The following is a 27,130-nucleotide window of genomic DNA, read 5'->3' as shown; positions in this document are numbered from 1 at the left end:
CAGAGCTACCCGTTCCCGGGCTGTAGACAGAGTGGTAGCTCCTTGCATTACAGCGAAAGGGACCTCACCCAGCAGAGAGTTCAGGTGGCCCAACTGTATCGCCTCATCGACCACGTTGTTTCGAGCTATGTAGTAATCGAAACAAGCAATCCAGTGGTTGAAAATTTCTCTGGCCCTTGGGCCAGACTGGTCAATTATCAGCCGCTCTAGCTTGAGTGCTGCATCCATTTCTGCTAATAAAATTGAAGTGCCAGTTGATGAAGTAGACAATGTGGTCAAACAATAATCATGGCTTTTATTAGCACAAATTCATGGTACAATAATAAAAGAGAATAGATACATTTACAGTTATATCCAAGGGTAGTGTCCTTAACAGTAGAGATAATGCACAGCCAAAGTTAGTACAGCAAGGCTCGCCAAAAGGGAGACAGGCAGATTGGCAGACAGTCACCACAGGGCGGTATGCCACCATGCTTGGTGCTGGGGCCTCATCCCATTTACTATTTATATAAATATATTTTCTGTTATGCCTTCCTAATTATTTTGTGTACTTGCACACAAACCTTTGGTTAATCAATCCAACACCTGCAGTTTTTCTTTAGAAGATTTTTCTTTGTTAATCATATTAATTGCTCTGTAATCTTTCACCATTAAGCCATGTTTTAAATTTTTTTAATATGGCAATTGCTTTGCTCAAGATTAGTAGAAGCAACTGAATGCAGCTCAAAACATCTCACAAACTTTCCTCCCCTCCATCTGTATCTCTCACTGCCAACATACTAAAGGACCATTACACCCTGGCCACATTCACTTCTCCTCCCCTCCCCCCCCCCCCCCACCACCATCAGGGAGAAGGATCAAGAGTCTGAAAGAGTGCACCATAGGTTCAAAGACACTTTCTTCTCTGCAGCTATCAGACTCCTGAATGAGTCCCATACAGTGCTATCATGATGCCCTTGCTTGGTTCCAACTGATCTTTCTTATCTTGTTTGCAAGGTCTTTGCCTCACTACTTGTCTCAACTCTTCCTTTGTAGCCATGTTATGCAAGGAAAGAAAAAAAACTTACTCATCTTAATCTGACAGGGAAAACAACTAAGGGATAAACAAGGATTCTGTTAGCCAGAAGTTGAGTTAACGGGGAATTGGCTACTTGAAATCCTAACTATGGTATCCTTTATAAGTGCATAACGCAGATACTTCGCCTTTGCTGCCTGTTAAATTCAGAGATATTCCAGACTGTCTTCTCAGATGGATGAATCATACAGCATGGATACTGGCCCAACCTGCCACATTGGCCAAGCTGTCTGAGATATTGTCCAATTGGCATGGGTTTGGCACAAATTGCACTAAACATTTCCTGACCATGTACATGTCTTTTAAATGCTGTAATTGTGCCAATCTCCACAACTTACTCTGGCAGCTCATTCATATTCAGGTTTATTTATCATCCAACTGTACAAGTACAAACTGATGAAACAGTGTTCACTGGTCCTTGGCACAACACACTCCAAACACATATAGATAAACGATACAAATGCACAGTTCTTACATAGAAATATTAATATAAATAAATATTGTTAAGTAAATAGTTGAGTCAGAGGATTTGTATGAGCAGATCATCAGTCATTTAGCAGTCTCACTGCCCGTGGGAAGAAGCCTGATGGTTCTGGCTCTGATACTCCTGTATCTCTTTCCTGACAGGAGCACCTACTACTGTGTGTGAATAACATGCCCCTCAGATGCCTTTTAAACCTTTCCCCTCTTACCTTAAATCCATGGCATCTAGTTTTAGGACCCCCCCCCCCACCTATGTGTACGTCTCTCTGTTACCCCTCAGCCTCACACAGTACAAAGAAAAAGCCCCAGTCTATTGTTACGGAGTCCAGAGGACCCCAAATCCCAGCAGCAATAGATATGTACCACGACAAAGGGTTACTTAAACAAAAGTTGCTTTTAATTATCTTTGCTTTTAATTAAACAGTATCAAACTTTAACTTATTACTATCCACTGTAAGGTAAAACATCATGAGATGGGAATGTGTAGGGAGTTACCCTGTACAGGGCAGTAACAAGAAGGGGAGGTGTCCTTGTACTCCTGTTAGGTAAAACATCATGAGATGGGAATGTACAGGGCTGTAACAAGATGTGAATGCATCCTTGTACTTACAAGATAAGAGAGACATTGATGGATTGAGAGGCAGGAAGCTAGCAGGGAAAGGATAGCAACAGTTTTAGTCATTGGACAAGTAATGATATGATGATGTTCTAAGCACATATCCAAGGGTATAAAAAATCACCATTTTGCTGATAACGGCAGAATGCATTCTCCGACTAACATGTTTAGTCGCAAGTGTTACAATCCGGTAATAAAGAACAAAGAACCCTGATTTCGACTCAGCCTGGTGTTTGTCTCACTCATTCATGAACAAAGCAGACCTAACAATTTGGTGACCCCGACGTGATGGGTGAGTGAACACTGGACGACGGTTTCTGTTTTTTCTGACAATCATCTCAGCCGGCTGATAAAAAGGTCCAGAGAAGCCTGTTTTAACAAAATTCTCTTTTTTTTTAAAAAATCTTTATGATTGTCAGTAAGAACTGGAGATCGGACAAATTAGACGACCACAATTGAAGGTCGCATGCCAGGATTGTAACACGTAAGTGATTACAGACAAGATAAAAGTCCTTAAGGTGTTTGAATGACATTTATTAAGTGCTTCGCAAGAAACTACTAGAGTTTAAAAGTCTTTATTGTGTCGTTGCAAAGTCCAATAGAGTGAGAAGGTGGTCTATAAACAATTGAGGACCTGAGTTTTCTGCCCTAAACTGGTTATTAAGAGGAGAAATCTCCCACGTGAAGGTTGGGCTTTGAAAGAAAACAAAGGTTCAGGCTTATTGGCCTCAATTGTATCTGAGAGACTGACTTATAAATGTCCGGTAGGTATGATAATGTCTGTACACTTGAGAAGTTAAGAATTTATTTCCCCAATTCGCCGTGGTGGAATACCACAGCAGACACTAGAGACCTTGAGACAACAAAAAAAGTACTCAGGGACGCCTGCCTGGTGAACAAGAACGACGACAGAAGGCTGCGACAGCTGTGTCCGGATCAGGTAGGAGATATTAATGAAAAAGTTGACAAACTCCTAAGAGACACCCAGTTTATTCGAAATACTTTTGATAAGTTAAATGAGGGTATTCCCAACATCACCAAGGAGATAAAGTTACGTAAATTCATAGATTGGTACAGGGAAACAGGACAAAAGTATAGCCCAAATATTTGGTTTTCTAGTTGTAATTTAACTTTCAGACCCCTTTGGGAAAACAGAGAGTGGAAAACGAGCAATCAGAGTATACAGGACAGTCTGAAGTCAATTGGAGGACAAGACTTAGAGACTGTTCCTTTAAAAGATATTAGTCATCCAACTTGCAAGGAGACATTTTTAAAAGCAATTTTCGTTGACATAGATCCCCTAAACGGACAAGAACCTAAATTAAAACAGGCATTAGAAAGCGGTCCCGCAGCTATGGCTGTACAGTCGCCTGCTAAGACTTTTGACCAAGTTATTAAGGAAATTAATCAGGAATTAGAGGAGCGAAATACCAGTAATGCGGCATTGGAAAAACAAAAAATGCTCCGAAAATGTGTAGACCGCTGGAGGAAGAGGGGTTGGTTACCCGGGGGCACTGAGATGTTCCTGACAGGTGAGGGAAACAAAATTTTAAAGCGTAGTGTCTTACATAAGCTGGAAGAAACAAAACACAGAAGGGAAAGGAAAAGTGCCTGTTTCCAGTTTCCAGCCACGAAGTGTCCGGGTTTGCTCTCTCCCTCCCTCCTTTCACCCTCCCCCCTCTCTCTTCTCTCCCCCTCTCTCTCTTCTCCCCCCCCTCCTCTCTCACCCACTCCCCCTCCCAATCCCAATCTGTGGTGGTGCTGCCCTGAAATCCCCAGGTTGGGCAGGGCAGAGAAATACAATTTGGTTTTAATTTTGTGCCCACAATTCCAGCTCCGCATCAAATGGGATCCTGTTTTATCCTCTCTCCCTCCCTTTTTCCCGCACCCCCACCATTGCGGGATCAGGGCAGACATTGTGGGCTGACGTGTAGCTCACTCGAGGTGGGAGGGAAGGAAGGAGTGATAGTTCCCAGTGGTGGGAGACCCAATCTGATCCAGACCAGTGATCACAGGATGAGAACCTTTTAAAACCTTTGAAACGAAAGTGTTAATCTGAAGACTTTTCTCCCAGTGGGGCCAGTGCAAGGCATTTTCTCTCTCTATCTCTTGTGCTCTGTGTATCTGCCTCTCTATCTCTTTCTCTCGCTATGCTCTCTCTCTCTCTCTCTCTCTCTCTCTCTCTCTCTCTCTCTCTCTCTCTCTCTCTGACACCCCAGATGGGATCCTGGAGTCACGTCCCTTATATCCAGATATTGAGACACTGGGGTGTGACAAGAACCTCGGGAATAGAGATACATCAGACGAGGTACAGGCCCCTTTAATAAAAATAGAAGGGGGAGTAATAGATGTGGAGACCCCTCTGGAGTCCAAGAAAATAGAAAAGGAGTTAGAGATACAGAAATGGAACATGAAAAAGGTTCAGGATAACATTAAAAACTTAAACAGAGATATTAATGTGCTGGGGCAGATCAGTGAGGATCAAAAAGAATTAATGGTAGGTGTATTTAAGGAAGTGGAAAAGATAACTACAACACTGTCAGGAGAAATTAAAGCTGAAGGAATGGTAATAGGAGTAAAGGACGAAAAGTGTAGTACAGAAGAGGAAACGAGATACGATCCACCATGGGAGGAAAGTAGAAGGAAAAGACTCGGGAGGGAGAAAAATAGACATGCCTACCTGGACATAGTTAGGACAAAAGAGAAAGATGTGAAACAACTAAACTATGGCCGAAAAGATTATCTTAGAGATGAACGTGACCAATATACCTTTGACCCTGAGACATTGGAAGCTGATAGGGACAGTGACAGTGACGAAGAAGAATCAGAACAAGGTGGGATAAATAAATGCATGCCAAGAGTAAAGAAGGAGCAGAAATCCCCAAAATTGAGATATCAATGCCCATTACTGATCACGGGACGGGGAACTCAAAAATATTTACCCTGGTCACGAATGGACTTAGAGAGTTTAATGAAAAAACTACCTCCGTTGAGTAATGGGGCTAGTCCATGGATTTCTTGTTTTGAGCGAGAAACCTGCCAAGAACAATTAGCACTCGCACATGTCAGAACTATCATGATAAAATTAAAGGCAGAAGGGGCCCTGAAGCAAATAGAGAAAATTGTAAGAAGCAGTAAATTGGGGGATGAAATAGAATTTAACCCACTTCGGAATAAATTTTGGGAAGCACTTAGAGAAACATTTCCTACACCCTATAGTTTGGATGCCTTGGTAACCCTTCAACTAAAGGAAGGAGAGACTGCACACGAGTATTTCACTCGAGCATGGGACTTATGGGAAACAGGGACTGGAGAAAGACCTGACCACAGCCCCTTAGGAAGGGCTCACTTTCGTAATGGGATAATAAACGGACTACCTGCTACGGTTCAAGCAAAATTAAGGGACATTGTGGGATTAGAGACAATGTCAGAGGATTTGTGGAAAAGACACCTGACACATGCAATCAAACGACATCGTCAATCAGAGCATGCTAAGTCAGAAAGTGCGTCCCAGAAGGAGGTGGACAAAACAACCGATAAATTGGTGAGAGCCATAGAACATATAGGGGTTAAATTAGCGGCCCAACAGATAGTCCCACAGGTCATGGGGCCAGTGATAAATCCGGGACCCCAAGTAAGAAATGGTTGGGAAAGACAGCTAGGTACAATGTATAGAGGGGAACATGCAGTATGCTGGTACTGCCAAAATCCTGGACACTACCAGCGGAACTGTCCGGAGGCTGGGAGAGCAAGGGGAAAAAGATTACCCTCTATTAGAGGCTATCGGGGAAGAGGAGGAAACTTAAGAGGACAAGCAAGGGGTAGGGGTGGACACATTGATGGGCCCCAGAGAATCGGGGGGTGGCAGAGTGATCAACAAGTCCAGGCACCTCAGTGTAATGACTATATTGAGGAAGGTGCTGAATTTGATTATTGAAGGTGCCCTGGAGAATCAAAAATCACGCCTCCCTGGGAGCCACCAAAAGTTTGGGGGACGGTAAATGGAGAAAAAATTGAATTTATGGTTGACACAGGGGCAGCAGTTACGACAGTGATTAAAAAACCCCCAGGGAGCACATTTTCGGGCAAAACATTATCTACAATAGGATTCTCCGGGATAAGGGAAACACAGCCCTATACAGATAACATCGACATGACATTTGGACGACAAAGGGTTAAAACGCCTGTCCTGGTTGTGCCAAGTTGCCCCATTAATTTATTAGCAAGGGACATTCTTACCAAACTAGGAATAACCATACAATGTTCTGAGAAGGGCCTTCGGTTAACATACCCAGGGGATACAATAAGAAGGGGAGGACAGTTTATAGTAATGACCCCATCTAACGCTTCAGAAGACTCTGTGGAGGTTAGTATTTTCTGGAGTCGGCTACTGTATGATGAACCAGGCCCAGGGCTGATTAAACAGTTTTTTGAGTGGAGGGCCAGTATTCCTCGGTATGGGGATTACCATTATCCACTAGATCCTATGCATGTTACATTAAACTACACCATCCACCCGGACCAGGAATATGAGGAGAGGTGGGACTCTCTAAAAGAAGGGAAGACAGAAACGATACATTGTCCATTTATCTTTGTAGGTAAGGAGGGAATAGCTGCTATGGTTGTCATGACAGAAGAACAAATGGAGTGGTTCTGCTTAGGAGTAGAAAGTGTGCCTCATGTGACCTTGGGTATTGACAAAGATCATCACGCTCGACAGCTGGGTCCGATGGTAAAGGAAGCGATAGGGTGTGAATACAGGCAGACAGAAATCCCGGGATATTCCACCTCGGAGGGAGGAAAATTTGTCAGACTGAATATTGAAGCATGGGACCAGGTAGTGAATGAGAAAGTAGAAAGAGACCGAGCCATAGAAGGAGAAAATATTGATCACAGAGACTCAGACAAATATCTTTCTAATCTGAGTCCACATATATGGACAACGGGGCCCTATGATGTGGGAGTAATAAAAGGAGAGGTATTTCTAGAATTGGCCAACCCCGGGCAGAAACCAATATGGAGAAAACAATACCGCTTGTCGCCCAGTCAGGAGGAGGGTATTAAAGGAACGATAGAAGGGTTAATGGAGTCAGGGGTTTTAAGGGCGGCACCTGACAGTATGTGGAACACGCCCATCATGCCTGTTCCCAAACCGGGTAGAAAAGACTGGAGGATGGTACACGACCTCCGGGAGATTAACTTGGCTACCAAGACCATCGGGAGACCAGTCCCAGACCCATATGTAGCACTTAGGGCTCTGAGTCCGGAGCACGAATACTATACTGTCATTGATCTGGCAAACGCATTCTTCTGCTTGAATTTAGCTGAGGAATGGCAAGACTGGTTAACTTTCACTTACCAAGCACATCGGTACACATACACTAGATTACCTCAGGGTTATAAGGACAGTCCAGGACTGTTCAATCAGGCCCTTAGCGAAATCCTAATGAAATTAAAGCTCCCAGAAGATGTTACACTGATTCAGTATGTAGACGACCTACTATTAGCAGGGAAAACGCCACATGGGTGCCTGACAGGGCAGCCAAACAGGTTACTGGTTATCATGAACATATACAGGGGATGATTTTGAGGTCCCATAACAAAAAAATGAATCTGAAACTAAGGAGACTTGTAGCAGATTGAATGACTACACAGATGAGTTTTGTGGAGGAAGAGTGCTGTACAACTGGTTCCCCGCTAACTGGGATGGTCGGTGTGCTCTAGTAACCCTTAATGCGCCAGTGCTGATTGTCAAAAGGCAGGAGGGAGACGAGGATTCCCTAGAATTGCGCCACACAGAGAGTTGGCTGTGGAGAAAAAGGAGGAGTGTTCGACTCTTGGGGCCGGGAGGAAGGAACCCTGATGGGGTATGGATTGATGCCATTGGCCAAGCCCGGAATATTCCGGACGAATTTAAATTAGCCGATGAGATTGCAGCTGGGTTTGAAAGCTTTCCTGTTTTTAGTGCAATTTTTCCCATCACTGTAAATAAGAATGTTAATAGGATCAACCTTATTCACTATAATGTCCAGCGCCTTGCAAATTTGACCAGGGACGTTGTTGAGGCAATACATCAACAACTGTCAGAAACTTCCCTTATGACACTTCAGAATAGGATAGCGATTGATATGGTCCTGGCAGAGAAAGGTGGAGTGTGTGCTATGTTTGGAGATCTATGCTGCACTTCTATCTCTAATAACACAGGGCCAGATGGATCACTCACTAAGGGGTTAACGAAACTTAGGGCATTGGCGAAAGAATTAAAAGCCCAGTCTGGAGTCTCCAATCCTGTTTTATCCTGGTTACAGGGAGTGTTTGGGAGATGGAGCACATTGTTAGGACAACTTTTGCTGGGTTTGTTCATTTCTGTATCAATTTTTATCACTTGTGGCTGTTGTTGTATTCCATGCATTCGAACGCTGGTCACGAGGACCATAGAGAAAGCCTTTGCTGACCGTGATGAACTGCCTCCGAAATATCAAGCTGTGCAGGCTGTGGAGCAAGACTATCTCACATTACAGGAGACGGAGAAAGTTGCTGAGATCGATCTGGAGTCTGAAGGGGAATGTGATGGAAAGGAGGGATTGTGAATTAGATTGTTACACATATAATTTTAACCTTGCTTGTAACCTAAATATTATAACCTTGATTGTAGAACAAATATTATAACATTGATTGTAACACAAACATTATTAATCAGATTGTAGACCATATGTTAACTTGGGTATTTACTAATGTACGGGGGGTTAGCTAGTTTTTTGCTTGGGGGCAAATGGGATGAAACTTGTAAACGGGCAATGGGATCGGGGTGACGGATGGGGGGTGTACGCAAAGGAGGGTTGGGGGAGCCCTCGCCCACCAGCCGAACTGCCCTGTGAACAGAACCCGTATAGAGCTTGGCAATAATAGGCGAACTAATGTAACGCGGTGGTAGCATAGTCAGGGCGAGATTGTCCTCTAAAGAGGACAAAGGAGGGATTGTAAGGTAAAACATCATGAGATGGGAATGTGTAGGGAGTTACCCTGTACAGGGCAGTAACAAGAAGGGGAGGTGTCCTTGTACTCCTGTTAGGTAAAACATCATGAGATGGGAATGTACAGGGCTGTAACAAGATGTGAATGCATCCTTGTACTTACAAGATAAGAGAGACATTGATGGATTGAGAGGCAGGAAGCTAGCAGGGAAAGGATAGCAACAGTTTTAGTCATTGGACAAGTAATGATATGATGATGTTCTAAGCACATATCCAAGGGTATAAAAAATCACCATTTTGCTGATAACGGCAGAATGCATTCTCCGACTAACATGTTTAGTCGCAAGTGTTACAATCCGGTAATAAAGAACAAAGAACCCTGATTTCGACTCAGCCTGGTGTTTGTCTCACTCATTCATGAACAAAGCAGACCTAACACCACTTACTTAACCCCCCCTCTAATACTAAGCGCGTGTGTGTAATGTGTATATAAGTGTTGAAAAGTTCTTTGGTTCACAGTCCAATGTCACTGGTTGCAGGTGATTGTTGTACTGTGCACAGAAGTTAGCATTAATAAAGTTCACCATGCTTTGGTGTTTAACAGGCAAATGGTTACCACTCAGGAGGGTTCTTCTTGTTTTTCAGAAAGAAATTCCTTTTGTTCCAGGACATACACACCTGATTCCTTTTTAATCAGTCTTGCTGACGAAACTTGCCCCCATTCAGGGTTCTCCAGATTATCCTCTTTCTTTCAGGTCACCAAAGAGTTCCTTTCAGACAGCCAGTCTTCTCCTTTGACCAGGCAGTCTTCCAAAGTTTGCCAGCTTGTCCCTCTGGAACCAAAGTCTCTTTCTCTCTCACTCCCTCCCTCTCTGAGAGCAAAACTGTTCTCCTCTTCCTGCAAAGATCACATGCTCTTACAGACAAGCTTTGTCATCTTGTCTGTTGTATGTAGTATGTTGCTACTTTGTTGCCTTTTGCAAAATAGCATTCTGCAAAAGTCCTGCAAAAATTCTGTGTTTTAAAATGTCTGTATGCAACTTGCTCTAACAATCATCCGAAAACCATCTCTAAGTACTCTGTCACACTATCCAGCCTTTTCTTGTAATTCAATCACTCTAATCCTGGTAACATGCTCATGAATCTTTTCTACCTCCTTTCCAGCTTAGTTGGCATAGTTGCTGCAACAGGGTGACTGCAAACAATATTCTGAATGTATTGTACAGTTGTAATGTGATGTCTCTCAACTTTTGAACTCAATATCCATTCTGATGAAGGAAAATGCCAGGTCGATCTGCGTTGTCACTTTCTGGTATCTGTACCCTCAAGTACAACCCCTAGGGCCCCAACTGTTTACTGTGAAAGTCCTGCCTTGGTTTAACCAACTGAAATACATTATTGCCTACTTTGCTAGTTGAGCTGGATATTCTTGTATCTCAGATAACTTTCTTCACTGTCTACTACGCCTGATTCCTTTTTAATCAGTCTTGCTGACGAAACTTGCCCCCATTCAGGGTTCTCCAGATTATCCTCTTTCTTTCAGGTCACCATAGAGTTCCTTTCAGACAGCCAGTCTTCTCCTTTGACCAGGCAGTCTTCCAAAGTTTTAGTGTCATCTACAACTTTGTTATCATGCCAACTATATTCTCATTCAAATCATTAATACACATGACAACCAACAGAGGATCCAGCACCAATTCTTGCAGCACGCCACTGGTCACAGGTCTCCATTCTGAAAAAACAACCCTCCACCACCACCACCCTCTGACTCCAATCATGCCAGTTGTGTATCCCATGCAATCTCTCCAGAGTGGAAGGTTTGGGTGAGTAGTTGAATATATGAATTAGCAACAGGTCACTGCCTCTCAACCCTTCAAGTCTGCACTTCCATTCAACACAACTGTGGCCAATAAGAGTGTGACCACAACTCCCCATTCAGAATACATACATGACATCACATACAACGCTGAGATTTTTTTTCCTGCAGGCCAATCATAATCAACACTTATTGGTAGTGCAAAAAAAACTGTACTCAGTGTATACATGTAAACAAATAAAGAAATGTAAACAAACTGAGCGTGAATTCCAGAGAGAGAAAAAAGTCAATCAAGTGCAAAAGTAAGCGACCTTAAATGAGTCCTTGATTGAGTTTATTGTTGAAGAGTCTGATGGTGGAGGGGTAGCAGCTGTTCCTGAACCTAGTGGTGAGAGTCTTGTCGCACCTATTCCTGATGGTAGTAGCAAGAACAGAGCATGTGCTGGGTGACTATGTACCTGCAGTAATTTATCATCTTTCAGGAATCTGCCTTAAAAATATTTTAAAACTCTGCTTTTATCATCTTTGAGGAAGAGCTCCAAAAACGAATTATCTCAGAAAATAACATCTATATCTACTGTTAAATGGATAATCTCTTTATACTATGACCCTTAGTTTGAGATCTTGGGTGGCATGTTTGACGTAGTGGCTAGCGCAACGTCTTTATCGCACCAACAACCAGGTCCGGGGTTCGAATCCCACAACTGTTTGCAAGGATTTTGTACTTTCTCCCCAAGCCTGCATGGGTTTTCCCCAGGGGCTCCAGTTTCGTCCCACTGTTCAAAATGTACAGGGTGTGTAGGTTAATTGGGTGGCATGGATTCGTGGGCCGAAAAGACCTGTTTCCATTCTGGATGTCTAAATAAAAAATTTAAATTTAAAGATTGTATGTCTAAATTTAAAGGGAAACATTCTTTCAACAACTATCCTGTCAAAACACTGAGAATCTTATGTTTCTATCAAATTGTGTCTCAATTTTCTATCAAATAACAAAAAATATACCACTTAAAAAAGCGAAATCTTGCCAATTCTAAAGAAGTGATCACATAAACCAAAAATTCAAACTCCAGTGGATATTTCATCTACCCAATTTGCACTGATATTTAAATGTATGATTATATTCCAGTGCCACTCTTACTTTCATTCTTATCTCTTGACACCAAGCAAGCAATAACTGTTTACCATTTAAAAAAAAGTCTAGTCTCAGTTTCCAACATTCATGTAGCAGCAAGATAATAATGTCATTATGTTATCTGCATGAAATCAAAGCTAACTTGCCTGCAAGATATTTAGATCTAGCATTATGGCAGATGTAAATTTGTTTAGTTGAAATCTTTTCCTTTTAAGATACAAGGCAAAAAACAGAGTGTTACTTTGTAAGGGTTTTATTAAATAGAGAAAGTGAAACTATTCAAAGTTTAAATGGTTTTTTTTAAGTTAAAATTAAATAGATTGCAAAACCTATGGTAAATTCTCATGCTAACTTTGCCTGTTATTTTATAAAATTTCTTTTAAGAATCCAGCATTGTTACCACGGTGGAGAGCATGATAGGACAGCGCAGGTGCCGTGGGTTCCAACCCACCCATGTCTGTAAGAAGCTCGCACCTTCTCCCCGTGATCACGTGGGTTGTCTCTCATGTTCCAAAGATGCACGGGTTAGGAAGTTAATTGATCAATTGGGTGGCACATGCTTGTGGGCGAGAGGGCCTGTATGATGTGATAACTACGAATCAAAATAAAACTGAGATCTTCCAATAAAATGCAAGACAAAAACAATTTTGCAAAATGTTCTTACCAAGAACAGCAGCCAAGCTAGATATAATCTTGGAGTTTACTAGCAACTGCCTTTTGTCCGTGAAAGTTTCATTTATTTTCTTTCTTTTTACCTCCATTGTTCAGCGTCAGCAAAAAGTATTCAAGTTTTCTCAGACAAAAAGAGATCATGAGTTGTATTCCAGCTTGAGCCTTCTATGCCCTCCATTTAAGTCGTTGAAAAATGTGGGCTGTAAAATGCTCCATAATCCATCCAACAGAAATAGCAGACAATGCAAATCGTCTGGTGCTATTCAACACTACTGCAAGAGGAAACAAACCAAAAAATTAAATGCTCAATGCTTATTAAAAAAGACAGGATCATAATATTACATGAGTTGCATGTTTCACAATTAAATATATATTTTTATTGGACCTTGAGAACTTAAAGAATCGGTACTTCTAATCACTTATAAAAGTCCTACACATATTACTGTTGAGAAGTTGACCACTAATTTCTGCAACCTTTCTTCAAATGACAGGTTGATGGATAAATATTTATCTGAACATGAATGAGAATGCCACTGCTCTTTATTGAAGTATTTCCATGGGATTTAAATTTTTTTAAAATTCAAAAACATATGAAGTGCTTGTTTAACATCTTCCATGGATGTTGTCACCTCTGACAGCTCAGCACTCGCTACTCAGACCTCTGTAATGGGTCCAGAACTCCCAACCTTTTCATTCAGCCTCAGGGATTAGCAGAAATGAGCAGAGAAATTGGCTGCTGCATTTCTTTCGATGCACCACAAACTACATTTCAGTGGCAAAAATGCCTTGGTCTGTCACTAGATTGTGAAATGTTCCCAATATTATAATAATGAGTAATACAGAGACCAGTGGAATGACTCTGAAAGGATACAGACCAAGAGAAAATGGATGGCAGATTATAGTCAACTGAGAGAAGATGATCTTCTTGGAAGGGATGAAGAGAATAGTCACATATAGAATCTTGCTGGAACTGTGAAAAATCAAACACTTTCCTCTTACCCCTGTCTCCTTCCCGTCCAAGTCTTACCCCTTAGAATGCATTTATATTACCTGGTGATCTATCCCTCTCTGATCCTGAATGATCATTCCCTGCAGAAGCCTCAGTACCACCCCGCCTTGTACCATCTCAATAAACTCTTGAGCCTGACAATGTTAAGTCATTTGACTTCTCTATCCAATTCCCATTTCTGCCTGGCCCCTTACATTATTGGAACCAAGTCAAATGTAGACTTGAGAAATATCTTCCTTCTTTGTATATTACTGGGGCCCCTACTGCTTTTCCATTTCTGTCATTATTAATCAGTACAGGCGAAAGAGAATGAAATTCTCAGGATGCTCATCAGTTCAGATGGCGCCTGTGGGAAGGGGAGAAAAAAGTCATTATTTCAGGTCGAAGACTATTCAATGGTGATAATTGGAGGTCAGGTCAGTAACATGGGGATTGGCTTTGTATCCTTCACCAATTTCGCAAAGTGCATTTATATCAAATGCCAGCATCCACTACAAACAGTGAATTCAATTTCGAGTTTTATAATAACAACATAACAATTACAGCACGGAAACAGGCCATTAGGCCCTTCTAGTCCGCACCGAACCAAACACCCCTTTCTAGTCCCACCTCCCTGCACAATGCCCATAACCCTCCATCTTCTTCTCATCCATATACCTGTCCAACCTTTTCTTAAATAATACAATTGACTCCGCCGCCACTATTTCTCCCGGAAGCTCATTCCACACGGCTACCACTCTCTGAGTCAAGAAGTTCCCCCTCATGTTACCTCTAAACCTCTGCCCCTTAATTCTTAACTCATGTCCTCTTGTTTTAATCTTTCCTCCTCTTAACGGAAATAGTCTATCCACATCCACTCTGTCTATCCCTTTCATAATCTTAAATACTTCTATCAAATCCCCTCTCAACCTTCTACGCTCCAAAGAATAAAGACCTAATCTGTCCAATCTCTCCCTATACTCTAGATGCTTAAACCCAGGTAACATTCTGGTAAACCTTCTCTGCACTCTCTCCATTCTGTTTATATCCTTCCTGTAATTAGGCGACCAGAACTGCACACAGAACTCCAAATTAGGCCGCACCAACGTCTTATACAATCTCAACATCACCTCCCAACTCCTATATTCCATGCAATGATTGATAAAGGCCAACATACTAAAAGCCTTCTTCACCACCCTATTCACGTGAGTTTCTACCTTCAGGGAACGATGTACCGTTACTCCTAAATCTTTCTGCTCTTCTGTATTCCTCAATGCTCTCCCATTTACCACATATGTCCTATTCTGATTCTTCTTACCAAAATGAAGCACCTCACACTTATCAGCATTAAATTCCATCTGCCATTTTTCAGCCCACTTTTCTAAGCAGCCCAAATCCCTCTGCAATCCTTGAAAACCTTCTTCATTATCCACTATTCCACCTATCTTAGTATCGTCTGCATATTTACTAATCCAATTCACCACCCCATCATCTAGATCATTAATGTATATGACGAACAACAATGGGCCCAATACAGATCCTTGAGGCACACCACTGGTCACCGGCCTCCAACCTGACAGACAATTATCCACTACCACTCTCTGGCCTCTCCCTTTCAGCCAATGTTCAATCCATTTGACTATCTTAAAATTTATACCTAAAGACTGCACCTTCCTAACTAACCTTCCATGTGGTACCTTATCGAAGGCCTTACTGAAGTCCATATAGACAACATCCACAGCGCCACCCTCAACCACATTCCTAGTCACCTCTTCAAAAAATTCAATCAGATTGGTCAAACATGACCTTCCTCCCACAAATCCATGTTGAGTGCTCCTGATCAGACCCTGTCTATCCAGATGTTTATAAGTACTATCTCTAAGAATTTTCTCCATTAATTTACCTACCACAGACGTCAAACTTACAGGCCGATAGTTGCCAGGCTTCCTCCTTGAACCCTTTTTAAATAACGGAACCACATGCGCAATGCGCCAATCCTCCGGCACTATCCCCATATCTAATGACATTTGGAAAATTACCGCCAGAGCCTCTGCTATTTCCTCCTTCACTTCTCTCAATGTCCTGGGGAAGATCCCGTCTGGTCCCGGAGACTTATCCACCTTTATATTCTTAAAAAGCCTTAAAACTACACCTTTTGTAATCTCTATATTCCCCATATTTACCCAATTTGCTTTTTTTTATCTCACATCTCCCAATATCCTTCTCCTTAGTGAATACCGAAGAAAAGAAACTGTTCAATATCTCCCCCATTTCTCTAGGCTCCACACACAGTTTTCCGCTCTGATTTTCTAAGGGACCAATTTTGTCTCTAGCTTTCCTCTTACCATTAACATATTTGTAGAACTCTTTTGGATTAGTTTTCACCCTGCTTGCCATAGTTTTCTCGTACCTTCTTTTAGCTTTCCTAATTCCTCTCTTAAGATTCCTCTTACATTCAATGTATCTTTCAAACATTTCCTTAACTCCATGCTTCTTATATCTAATGTACGCCTCCCTTTTTCTTCGAACCAAGTTTCCAATATCCCTTGAAAACCACGGCTCTCTCAAACCTTTTGCCCCTCCTTTTAACCTAACAGGAACATAAAGCTTTTGCACTCTCAAAATCTGATCTTTAAAAGACTTCCATCTCTCTACTACATCCTGCCCATAAAACAAATTGTCTCAATGCACACCCTGCAAGTCCTTTCGCATCTCCTCAAATCTAGCTTTTCCCCAATCAAAAACCTCAACCCTTGGCCCTGACTTCTCTCTTTCCATAATGACATTGAAGCTGATGGCATTATGATCACTGGACCCGAAGTGCTCGCCAACACTAACCTCCGTCACTTGACCCATCCCATTTGCCAACAGTAGATCTAACACTGCTCCTTCTCTGGTCGGCACCTCTACATATTGTTGTAAAAAACTATCTTGCACACATTTCACAAACTCTAACCCATCCAGTCCTTTCACAGAATGTGTTTCCCAATCTATATGTGGAAAATTAAAATCTCCCATAATTACAACCCTGTGCTTATCACAAATATCTACTATCTCCCTACAGATTTGCTCCTCTAGGTCTCGGTCCCCTCCGGGTGGTCTATAATACACCCCTACAAGTGTAACCTCTCCTTTCCTACTCCTCAATTCCAACCAAATATCCTCCGTGGATGTGCCCTCTAATCTATCCTTCCTAGGCACCGCTGTAATATTTTCCCTGACAAGCAATGCAACCCCACCTCCTCTTGCCCCTCCGACTCTATCACACCTAAAACAACGAAACCCAGGGATATTCAGTTGCCAATCACATCCCTCCTGCAACCATGTCTCACTAATCGCTACCACATCATACTTCCAAGTATCAATCCACACCTTCAGCTCATCAACCTTTTTTACCAGAATACTACTTATAATATCTGTACGTAATCAGCTCAGAGCATCTAAAAGAGTGAAATATGATTAACATGGAAGCTACAAATCTTCAACTCAATTTTAAAGCAGTCAATCGATATTGAAATTTTTTTTTACCTCTGACTGCTTGTGCATTTGACGCAAGAACAAAGAACTTGATGAGGTTAATGTACAGAGGTGAGTTGTCGTGTTCCCAGATCACAACTGGAATCACAAGGAGTTTCCCGTAACCAGATAACAATAAAGCTATTAACAATGTGCTGAGATTGGATTTCTTCTGGATGAAATCATTTTTTTGTAACCACAAGAAGAAAAACACCCCACTCAGGAATGCTGTTAACTCTAGAAGAAGAAAAAAAATCAAATTGCCTATATTTATTAAGGCCAAGTGACTCATTCTCAAAAATATTTACATTCATATTTTGGTAATGGGTTATTAAAAGTTTATAATAATCTTATAAAATAAACATTAACAACAAGCTTCAAAAAGAAAATATTATATGATCAAAAACTTGGTTATACACCATAGAAAACAAAAACCATTGAGATCTTAAGATCGAGGCAGCTGATGTATAGCTGCCAACAGTGGAACCATTAAATTAGGGTAGCTACCAAAGCCAAAATCCGAGCATTGCAGATAAATCAAAAGGTTAAAGAGAACATAACAGTGCAGCACAGGTCCTTCAGCCTTCGATCTTGTACCCACCTCTATAAACCTGTGGAGCTGCAACAGATTGCACTGATAGGGAGAAATGAAATCGTGGAGGGATTTCTACAAAAGGATGAGATTTTAACACTTTACAGTTGCCAGATTGGGAGTCAACATGGCACAAGGTCAAATTTGGATAGGAGCAGCAGAATTTGAATGACTAAATTTAAGGGTGCAGATTGAAGCTGATCAGGACAGGATTTATCTTGTCATGTTTGAAAGCAACAAAGGCACAAATGAACTAATCAACAAAAACAGGATGGTGTTGAAGGATGTTATTCAGGTGGAAACAGATGGCTTTAACTGTGGCATGTTCATTGGGGTCAAGTGGGTGCCCTCTGAAAAGGAGAGGATGGAATTTATGGTGAGGAAGTAGGGGTTTGAAACAGGGAAATACAAGGCATGATTTTAGTTTTCCCAATGTTGAATTGGAGAAACTAATAGTTCCACAGCATGCAGATGAGAGTTAGAACAGTGCACTGCTCCAGAGGTAACAAAGGGGAAAGGTACACAGATTAATCTCTTGCTTTAACAATAATGAACAAGACATCATGCAAGTACTATAAGCTTTTGAAAATAGTCTCTTCCTCCATTTGATTCATAGGATTTACCTTATAGCTTGAATTTCTGTAACATTACCAATTTAAATTGTCAAACTATCTTTCAGGAGGATGAACCCTCACAAGGCCCTGATGGCATACTTAGCAGGGTACTAAAAATCTGTGCCAACCAAGTGGGTGGAGAGTTCACAGACATTTTCAATCTCCCATTGCTACAGTCGGGGGTTCCCACCTGATTCAAAAGGGCATCAATCCTCCTGGTGCCCAAGAAAAAATAGAGGGATCTGCCTCATTGACTATCACCCTGTAGCCCTCACATCTATTTCAATTAAATGCTTTGAGAGGTTGGTCATGGACAGAATTAACTCCTACCTAAGTAAACATCTGGGCCTACTGCAGCAATCATTGCACAGCATTTGCAATCTCTCTGGCTCTGCCCTCAGCCCTGGATCATCTGGACAACAACAGCACATACTTCAGACTGCTTTTCATCAATTATAGCTCAGCTTTCAACACCATCATCCTCCCAGTATTGATCAGCAAGCTTCAAAACCAAGGCTTCTGGTCCTCCCTCTGCAAATGGATCCTTGACCTCCTCATCAGAAGACCACAGTCAGTGGAGATCGCTAACAAAATTCTCCTCCTCATTTGTCAATCCACACAGGCGCATCTCAAGGATGCTTGCTTCTTAGCCCACTGCTCTACTCTCTCTACATCTACACCATAATGGTGTGGCTGGGCACAATTGTTAAGAACACAAGCAGGAGCAGGCTATCTACCCGTCAGGCCTGCACTTCCATTCAATATACTCATGGCTGTTCTGACTCAGACTTAGTTCCACTCCCCTGCATTTTTCCCTTTACCCTTAATTTCCCTACTATGCAAAAATCTTAAATCTATTTAACAAGGCAGCTTCTACTGATTTCTTGGACAGAATTCCACAGATTCACTTCTCTCTGGGAAAGGTCATACCTCCTCATCACCATCCTTAATCTACTCCCCCAAATCTTGAAGCTCTATTCCCTAGTTCAAGTTTATTAATTAAATTGATTTCTCAAGCATTCAGATCATTTATTTTTCCAAAGCAAAAAGTTACTTTAAATTATAAGTAGACTGTACAAAATATTTTTCAGCTACTCTAGTTTTCCCATTTACATGTCCTCTCTCGGTAGGTAGGCGATCTAGATTTCAGCTTTGCAGCAATGTGCCTGTTATATTCTGAATATTTCCTTGCTGAGCAAAAGGCAAACCAATGGAGAAACTAACAGCATTTGTGGTTGGGGGTTTGGTGGTGGGGGAAAGAAGGGTAAATGTTTCAGGTCGAGACCGATAATGAAATGGGGAGGGACAAACTGGGTTAAAAACACGCTGGCTCTAAGGTGTAAATGCGAACTTCGACTCAGATGAATCATAAAGAATGAAAAAAAATTTATTTTCCCCAACAAGTTAAAAAAAAAAGTGAGCTTACCCAAGCTAGCTAATCCAAACATTAAGTAGAAGTCCCATTCTTTGGCGTAACGGATTATATCTGTAGGATCAATTGTTCGCTGTGAATCTTGTAGCTGTGACCACCTAAGATATGCTTCACATATCAAACAGAAAATGCATAGCTTCCAGTGAATCTGAAGGAGAAGTGTAAAATTCAACGATTATCAGCACCACTGACCACTGGGATTGAAATTGTGGAGGGATATGGATAAAACTACATTGAATTTTAAAACATTATTAATTCACAGGATGTCGAGGATGTTTAAAAGGAATGAATGTATTTATGCAGATGCATAACTACCCTTGAACTAGATGGCTCGGCAGGCTTCGCTAAGTGCATTTAAGAGTGAAGTCCTTTCAATTTGGAGTTGCATTTAGCACACAGGACAAAGATAGTTAAAAGAATAATAACAAACCAGATACATTTTTAGGATAACTCAAAAGATTCCCCAACTAATACATGATTTTTATTGCAGGGTTATTGAATTAACTGAACTTCCATGGCAAAGTCTAATCAGATTCATCAAAGCCTCTAAAATATTAGTCAAATAAGGTAACTACAATGTTATCAGATCCCTATTTGGTGTAACCGATGGAATAATAAAGACAAATAAGAAATTTTCCAAGAGATGTCAATTGCCTATATACAATATTTTTAAACTTTTTGCTCTAACTTATGAACTATTTACAGTAACAAAATTTGGCAGTTTAAAGTACTTACATTAATGTTAGCATTGAGGATTATATGTCTGTAAGCTTGAACTTTACACAAGATTGCATCAATGAGAATGATCACTGGGTCATATTCAACATATTTATCAACTGGCTTCTGGCATGATTTCTGCAAGAGAAAAATATGTTTTCAGCCCCATTAACCATTAATTTCTCAATTAGATTCAAATTTATGTATTGATTTGTGAAGGAACTTCATGTCATGCCCACTAGAGTGACCCTGAAATTATGAGATCGAATTTTAAAGAAGAAAAGCACCACGGACTGGAGTTTTCACTGGCAGGAGACTCTCATATGAAAGGGGGAATTATCTGGCCAATGGGGTGGCATAGATCATAAGGTGGAGATAGATAAATATTTGGAAGGCTGAGCGCCATGGAGAACTGGCACAGAAAAGGAATGGAGGCCAGCAGAGATCAATCATATTGAATGTCAGGAATGTTTGAGAGGCCCAGTGGCCTACTCATACTTTTAAAAAAATTTTCTTGTATTTACCACTCTCTCTTTTTCAGACAGTAACACACCATTTGGGTTATTCTCCTGATTGTCACTTGATCAAAGAATATTTACAACCTCAAAAGTCTCTTTTCTTCTTCAACCTTGTTTTAACTCTCCAATTCTGATGAAAAGTTATGAAGCTGGAACATTAAATCTGTTTCTTTTTTTCCCCAGATGCTGCCTGATTTGCTGAGTTCTTCCAACAGCATTTAGTTTTAATTCATATTTCCAGCATCTAAACTATATTGCTTTTGGATTCCTTTCAAAATCATTTATTCTCTCTCCTTCTGTCACACTTTGGGTAGCAAGCTAACTCTCCCATATTCTTACTGTCTCTCTTCCCCAAAACCTGTCTCTGCAAGACTGTCCTTGTCCCGGGTGATAAAAGAAAGGCCTTTGAAAAAAAGGTCACACATGGTAGGCTGGTTCAGAACATGGGGGATCAAGGGTGAGCTTGAATATTGGATACAAAATTGACGGTGGTAGGAGGAAGAGGGTGGTGGTTTGTTTTCAGATTGGATTTCTGCAACTGTTGGGGTACTGCAAGCAGTGTTGTTTGGCATATACAGTACTCTCCATAATGTTTGGGACAAAGACATATTTTTCCTTTATTTTCCCGTGTTCCAGTTTTGAATTTGTCATCAAGCAATTCACAAATGAATAAAGTGCATGTTCCAAATTTTATTCAAGGATATTTGTATACCTCTTGGTTTGACCATGTAGAAATTATAGCACTTTTTATACATATTCCCTCATTTCAGGTACTATAATATTTGGGACATAGCAATAATACACAGACATACATACATACATATATATTAAAGTAGTCATGTTTAGTACCTTGTTGCATAGCTCTTGCATGCAATGACAACATGAAGTCTATGATTCAGAGACATCATCAAGTGCTGAGTATCTTCTCTGGTGATGCTCTGCCAGGAGTCTACTGCAGCCATCTCAAACTCCTGCTTCTTTTGGGGCTTTTCCCTTACGTTTTCTCTTCAGCATACAGGAGGCATACTCAATTGGATTTAGATTGGATGACTGACTTGGCCATTCAAGAATTTTTCAGTTTTTAGCTTTCAAAGACACCATTATTGCTTTAGCTGTACATTTAGGATCGTTGTCTTGCACCGTCCAATGAGTTTGGAGGCATTTGCTCAAACTTGAACAGATAAGTTGTTTTTATACACCTCAGAATTCATTTTGCTACTGGCATCAGCAGTAGTAACGAGGAATAGTGCACTAGTACCTGTCAGGTACCAGCCAAACTCGTGCTGAAGGTACAAATAATGAAATCACCAAAACCAAAAGGGACCAAATGGCAGGGAAGTTTTAAGCCAGCAGAGCTGTCTAGTTTGGGAAGAACTCAAACAAGAGAGTCATTCAACTATAGTCGACATTGCTGAGATGAGCCATAAACCAGATTCAATGTCTGGGATCCAAGTACGAGGGAAAATTGGACTTTACACCACCATGTTTCACAGATGTGGTGGTATGCTTTGGATCTTGGGCAGTTCCTTTAAACCTCCAGGCTTTGCACTTGCCATCACTGTGATACAGGTTAATTTTTGTCTCATCTGCCCACAAGACCTTTTTCCAGAATTCTGCAGGAAAACTGTAATTTGGCCATCCTGTCTCTTTGGGTAACTTGTGGCTTGCATCTCATTTTCTTCTGTTCACGAGGTCTTCTGCGAACATTAGTCATCGACACGTCTACACCTGTCTCCTGAAGAGCGTTTCTTATCTGTCAGACAGACACCTGGGAATCTTTCTTTATCATGATGGCAATTCTTCCACTATCAGTGGAGATCTTCCTTGGCCTATCAGTGGAGATCTTCCTTGGCCTATCAGTGGAGATCTTCCTTGGCCTATCAGTGGAGATCTTCCTTGGCCTATCAGTGGAGATCTTCCTTGGCCTATCAGTGGAGATCTTCCTTGGCCTATCAGTGGAGATCTTCCTTGGCCTATCAGTGGAGATCTTCCTTGGCCTATCAGTGGAGATCTTCCTTGGCCTATCAGTGGAGATCTTCCTTGGCCTATCAGTGGAGATCTTCCTTGGCCTATCAGTGGAGATCTTCCTTGGCCTATCAGTGGAGATCTTCCTTGGCCTATCAGTGGAGATCTTCCTTGGCCTATCAGTGGAGATCTTCCTTGGCCTATCAGTGGAGATCTTCCTTGGCCTATCAGTGGAGATCTTCCTTGGCCTATCAGTGGAGATCTTCCTTGGCCTATCAGTGGAGATCTTCCTTGGCCTATCAGTGGTGATCTTCCTTGGCCTATCAGTGGAGATCTTCCTTGGCCTATCAGTGGAGATCTTCCTTGGCCTATCAGTGGAGATCTTCCTTGGCCTATCAGTGGAGATCTTCCTTGGCCTATCAGTGGAGATCTTCCTAGGCCTATCAGTGGAGATCTTCCTAGGCCTATCAGTGGAGATCTTCCTAGGCCTATCAGTGGAGATCTTCCTAGGCCTATCAGTGGAGATCTTCCTTGGCCTATCAGTGGAGATCTTCCTTGGCCTATCAGTGGAGATCTTCCTTGGCCTATCAGTGGAGATCTTCCTTGGCCTATCAGTGGAGATCTTCCTTGGCCTATCAGTGGAGATCTTCCTTGGCCTATCAGTGGAGATCTTCCTTGGCCTATCAGTGGAGATCTTCCTTGGCCTATCAGTGGAGATCTTCCTTGGCCTATCAGTGGAGATCTTCCTAGGCCTATCAGTGGAGATCTTCCTAGGCCTATCAGTGGAGATCTTCCTAGGCCTATCAGTGGAGATCTTCCTAGGCCTATCAGTGGAGATCTTCCTTGGCCTATCAGTGGAGATCTTCCTAGGCCTATCAGTGGAGATCTTCCTTGGCCTATCAGTTCCTTTACAATTACTGAGCTCACCAGTATGCGATTTCCTCTTAATGATGTTTCAAACAGTTGATTTTGGTAATCCTAAGGTTTGGGTGATATCTATTATTGTTCTATTCTCATTTTTCAGATAGTACAACTCTGGCCTTCGTTGAAAATTGGTAACTACAGACTTCAAAGGTGATCAAAAGCTTAGAAGCACATATAGCTCGCTTATACCTGCACCACTGAAGCAGTTAAATATACCAGAGTAATCACAAACACCTGTGAAGCCAAATGTTCCAAACATTATGGGTGAACTATGTATAAAAAGTGCTATTATTTCTACATGGTCAAACCAAAATGTATACAAATAATCTTGAATAAAATCTGGAATGTGCACTTTAATCACGTGAATTGTTTGATTACAAATTTAAAACAGTGGAGCACAGGGCAAATAAAGGAAAAGCGTGTCTTTGTCCCAAAAATTATGGAGGGAACTATATATTAATTATTTGGACGAGTACGTAGGTTGTATAGTTGTTATGTTTGCAGGTGACACCAAAACTGGTGATGTAGTAGACAGTGAAGAAGGTTACAACAGGATATAAAATCAACTAGTAAAATGGGAAACGGAATGGCACATGATATTTAATTCAGACAAATGTGAAATGATGCGTTTTGGAAAGTTAAAACAAGACAGTGAATAGCAGGGCCCTGGGTGATGGTGTTCAATCTTCAAGTACAAACAGATAGGCTGATGAAGACATATTACATGCAAGATCTGCAATAAAAAATGTGAGTTAAGCCACACTTAAAGCATTGTGTTTAGTTCACAAGATAAAGGAACAGAAGCAGGCTACTAGGCCCATAGTCTGTTCCGTGACTCTATACTAAACTATGCTCACACCTAGTTCCAATTTCCAGCCTTTTCCCCATATCCCTTGATACCCTTACTAATGAGATACTTATCCATTTCCTGTTTAAATATTCCCAGTGATCTGGCCTCTACTGCTTTGTACGGCAGTGAGTTCCACAGATCCACAACCCTCTGACTTCCTCCACTCTGTTTTAATTAGATAACTTCTAATTTTTTTTAAACTTTATTTAAAATTTTATGACATGAATAAAATAAAAATTACATTTAAAGAAATAATAAAAAATAAGATAATAAAAATTAGAATACTACATCATTAAACTACACAAATTAACCCTCCCAATAATTATAACACAACATTAATCATCTAATCTAAAATTAGTCCAACCCTCCCCCCAAAATAAAGAGTGAAGAATTAATTAACAATGTTGTAAACAAAATAGAAAAAACCCCACTTACAAAAAAAAGGATAAAACTTAACAAAAAAAATTACTAACAACAAAAAAAATCAATACTAAAATAATACCCTTAAACATATATTTAAATCAAACATAATACATGTATTTAACAAATGAAATCCACTTTAAAACTAAGTTCAAATATTAAAATCATATATCAACCACATATCTGTTATACAAAAAATCATAATAATACACAAATACAGAATTTCCATTAATACCAAGTTTCCTTTATAATTCATCGAGAGAACAAAACATCCCTTAGAAAAACAATCAGATAAACTTTTTATTCCCTTCCCCTCCCCTTATATAAGAAAAAGAAAAAAGTTCAAACTCTTATAAAATTCTCCATTTATAACATCTTCAAAATTCTCTATCAAAATTAACTTAATTTTATTAAACTCTTCTCCCTCAATGTATTTGTACTTAATTTTCTTCTTTTTCTTCTTATCACCTTTCCCCTCATCTTCCTCTTCATCTAATTCAACATCCTCAATTTTTGACTTATTATCTTCTGTGACATCATCCTCTTAAAAAAGAAAGGAGAAAAAAAACCCCCAAAAAAGAGAAAAAAACTTTTATCCCTTGTTTATTTTTTCTGTACACTGTATCTGTGAACAGTAAGTTCTACTCCTCATCATTTCACATTTGTGAAAGCCACCCTTTCATAACTGCCACAATACCACATTTCAACAAATTTATATGCATATCCTTCACCTGAGTGTGTGGAAAAAGTTCCCCTTTAAATCTTTTTCACCTTAAATCTATACCCTCAAGATTTAGACTCCCCTACACTGGGGAAAAGTACTGTGGCTAACCACCTTATCCATCTTGGTCATTATTTTAGTTACCCCATAGGTCACCCATCAGCCTCCCTCTTATGTTCCAAAGCTCGCCAACCCCACAAGAACATTGATTGTACTCTTGTTGAGATTCACCACGCCCTTTTTGATTACCAGTAAATGAGTCCTGCTCCACTAGTAGTCCCAATGTTCTAGGTATCTGAAGCCCTTGCTCCTGAACCATCCCCTGAAGCACCATTGACCTCACCTTCCAACTTCAACACTTCCTGACACATGGGACTGGGAATAATCCCGAGATTCTTACTTTTAACTTGCTTCCTTGTTCCTGAAAGTCAGACCATAGGATCTCAGTACCTGTTTTATGTTTTTAGTCCTTAGCTGTACCACATCTCTAGCTCGTAAGCTGAACATTCTTCATACTTTATCCTGGCATCAAAGAAGCAATATAGATTCCAGGCTCTCAACTACAAATCCAGTCCCCCAAACAATGAAATCTGTAAAGAATGCTTTTGTTCTTCCTGTTTTATAGTCTCTTTCCCAGTTTGGCCTGGATTCTTAAACTTTCATCATTCATAGAAGACTCAAATACAATTTACAAGTTTGACTCACCTCATTGAAGGCAGAATTATTGTCACAGCAGCACAACATAAAAAAAGAACATCCCCGAGATACTCAGCAAGTCAGGACACATTGGTGGGAAGAGAAACGGTTAATTTTTCAGGTTGACCTGAAACATTAATCATGTTTCCCTTCCTACAGATGGTGGCTTGTCCCAAGTATTTCCAGGATTTTGTGTTTTTTAAAAAGATTTCCAGCATTTTACTTTAAAAATAATTTACTTGCTATAGCATCAGATAGGTTGCCAAACCGCTCAAATGAAAAGCCATTAATCCAAACTGATTTCTCTATAGATGATATCTTTAGCTTGGCTTCGCGGAGGAAGATTTATGGAGGGGTAAATGTCCATGTCAGCTGCAGACTTGTTTGTGGCTGACAAGTCCTATGCGGG

General features: G+C 40.8%; 1 protein-coding gene across 3 annotated transcripts in view; it reads right to left on the bottom strand.

The window, feature by feature from the left end:
* Positions 1–27,130, bottom strand: part of arv1 (ARV1 homolog, fatty acid homeostasis modulator) — a 60,017-nt gene that overhangs the window by 31,826 nt on the left and 1,061 nt on the right. For 2 of the 3 annotated variants that reach the window (XR_011355558.1, XR_011355557.1), the window contains exons 2-5: positions 20,646–20,765; positions 19,905–20,058; positions 17,285–17,509; positions 12,761–13,040 (exon numbers count right to left, since the gene is read on the bottom strand). Coding sequence is in view for 1 of the 3 variants with exons in the window: in XM_069930844.1 (XP_069786945.1) it covers positions 12,934–13,040; positions 17,285–17,509; positions 19,905–20,058; positions 20,646–20,765 (606 nt within the window). In the remaining 2 variants the exon portion in view is untranslated. Of the gene's footprint in view, positions 1–8,454; positions 13,041–17,284; positions 17,510–19,904; positions 20,059–20,645; positions 20,766–27,130 lie in introns of those variants that run through there. The other variant, XM_069930844.1, reaches the window with a different exon arrangement.

Source organism: Narcine bancroftii, chromosome 4 (genome assembly GCF_036971445.1).
Source record: "Narcine bancroftii isolate sNarBan1 chromosome 4, sNarBan1.hap1, whole genome shotgun sequence".
Taxonomy (NCBI): Eukaryota; Metazoa; Chordata; class Chondrichthyes; order Torpediniformes; family Narcinidae; genus Narcine; species Narcine bancroftii.
Note: the sequence above shows the minus strand (reverse complement) of the source record. Positions and strands in the feature narration are given on the sequence as shown.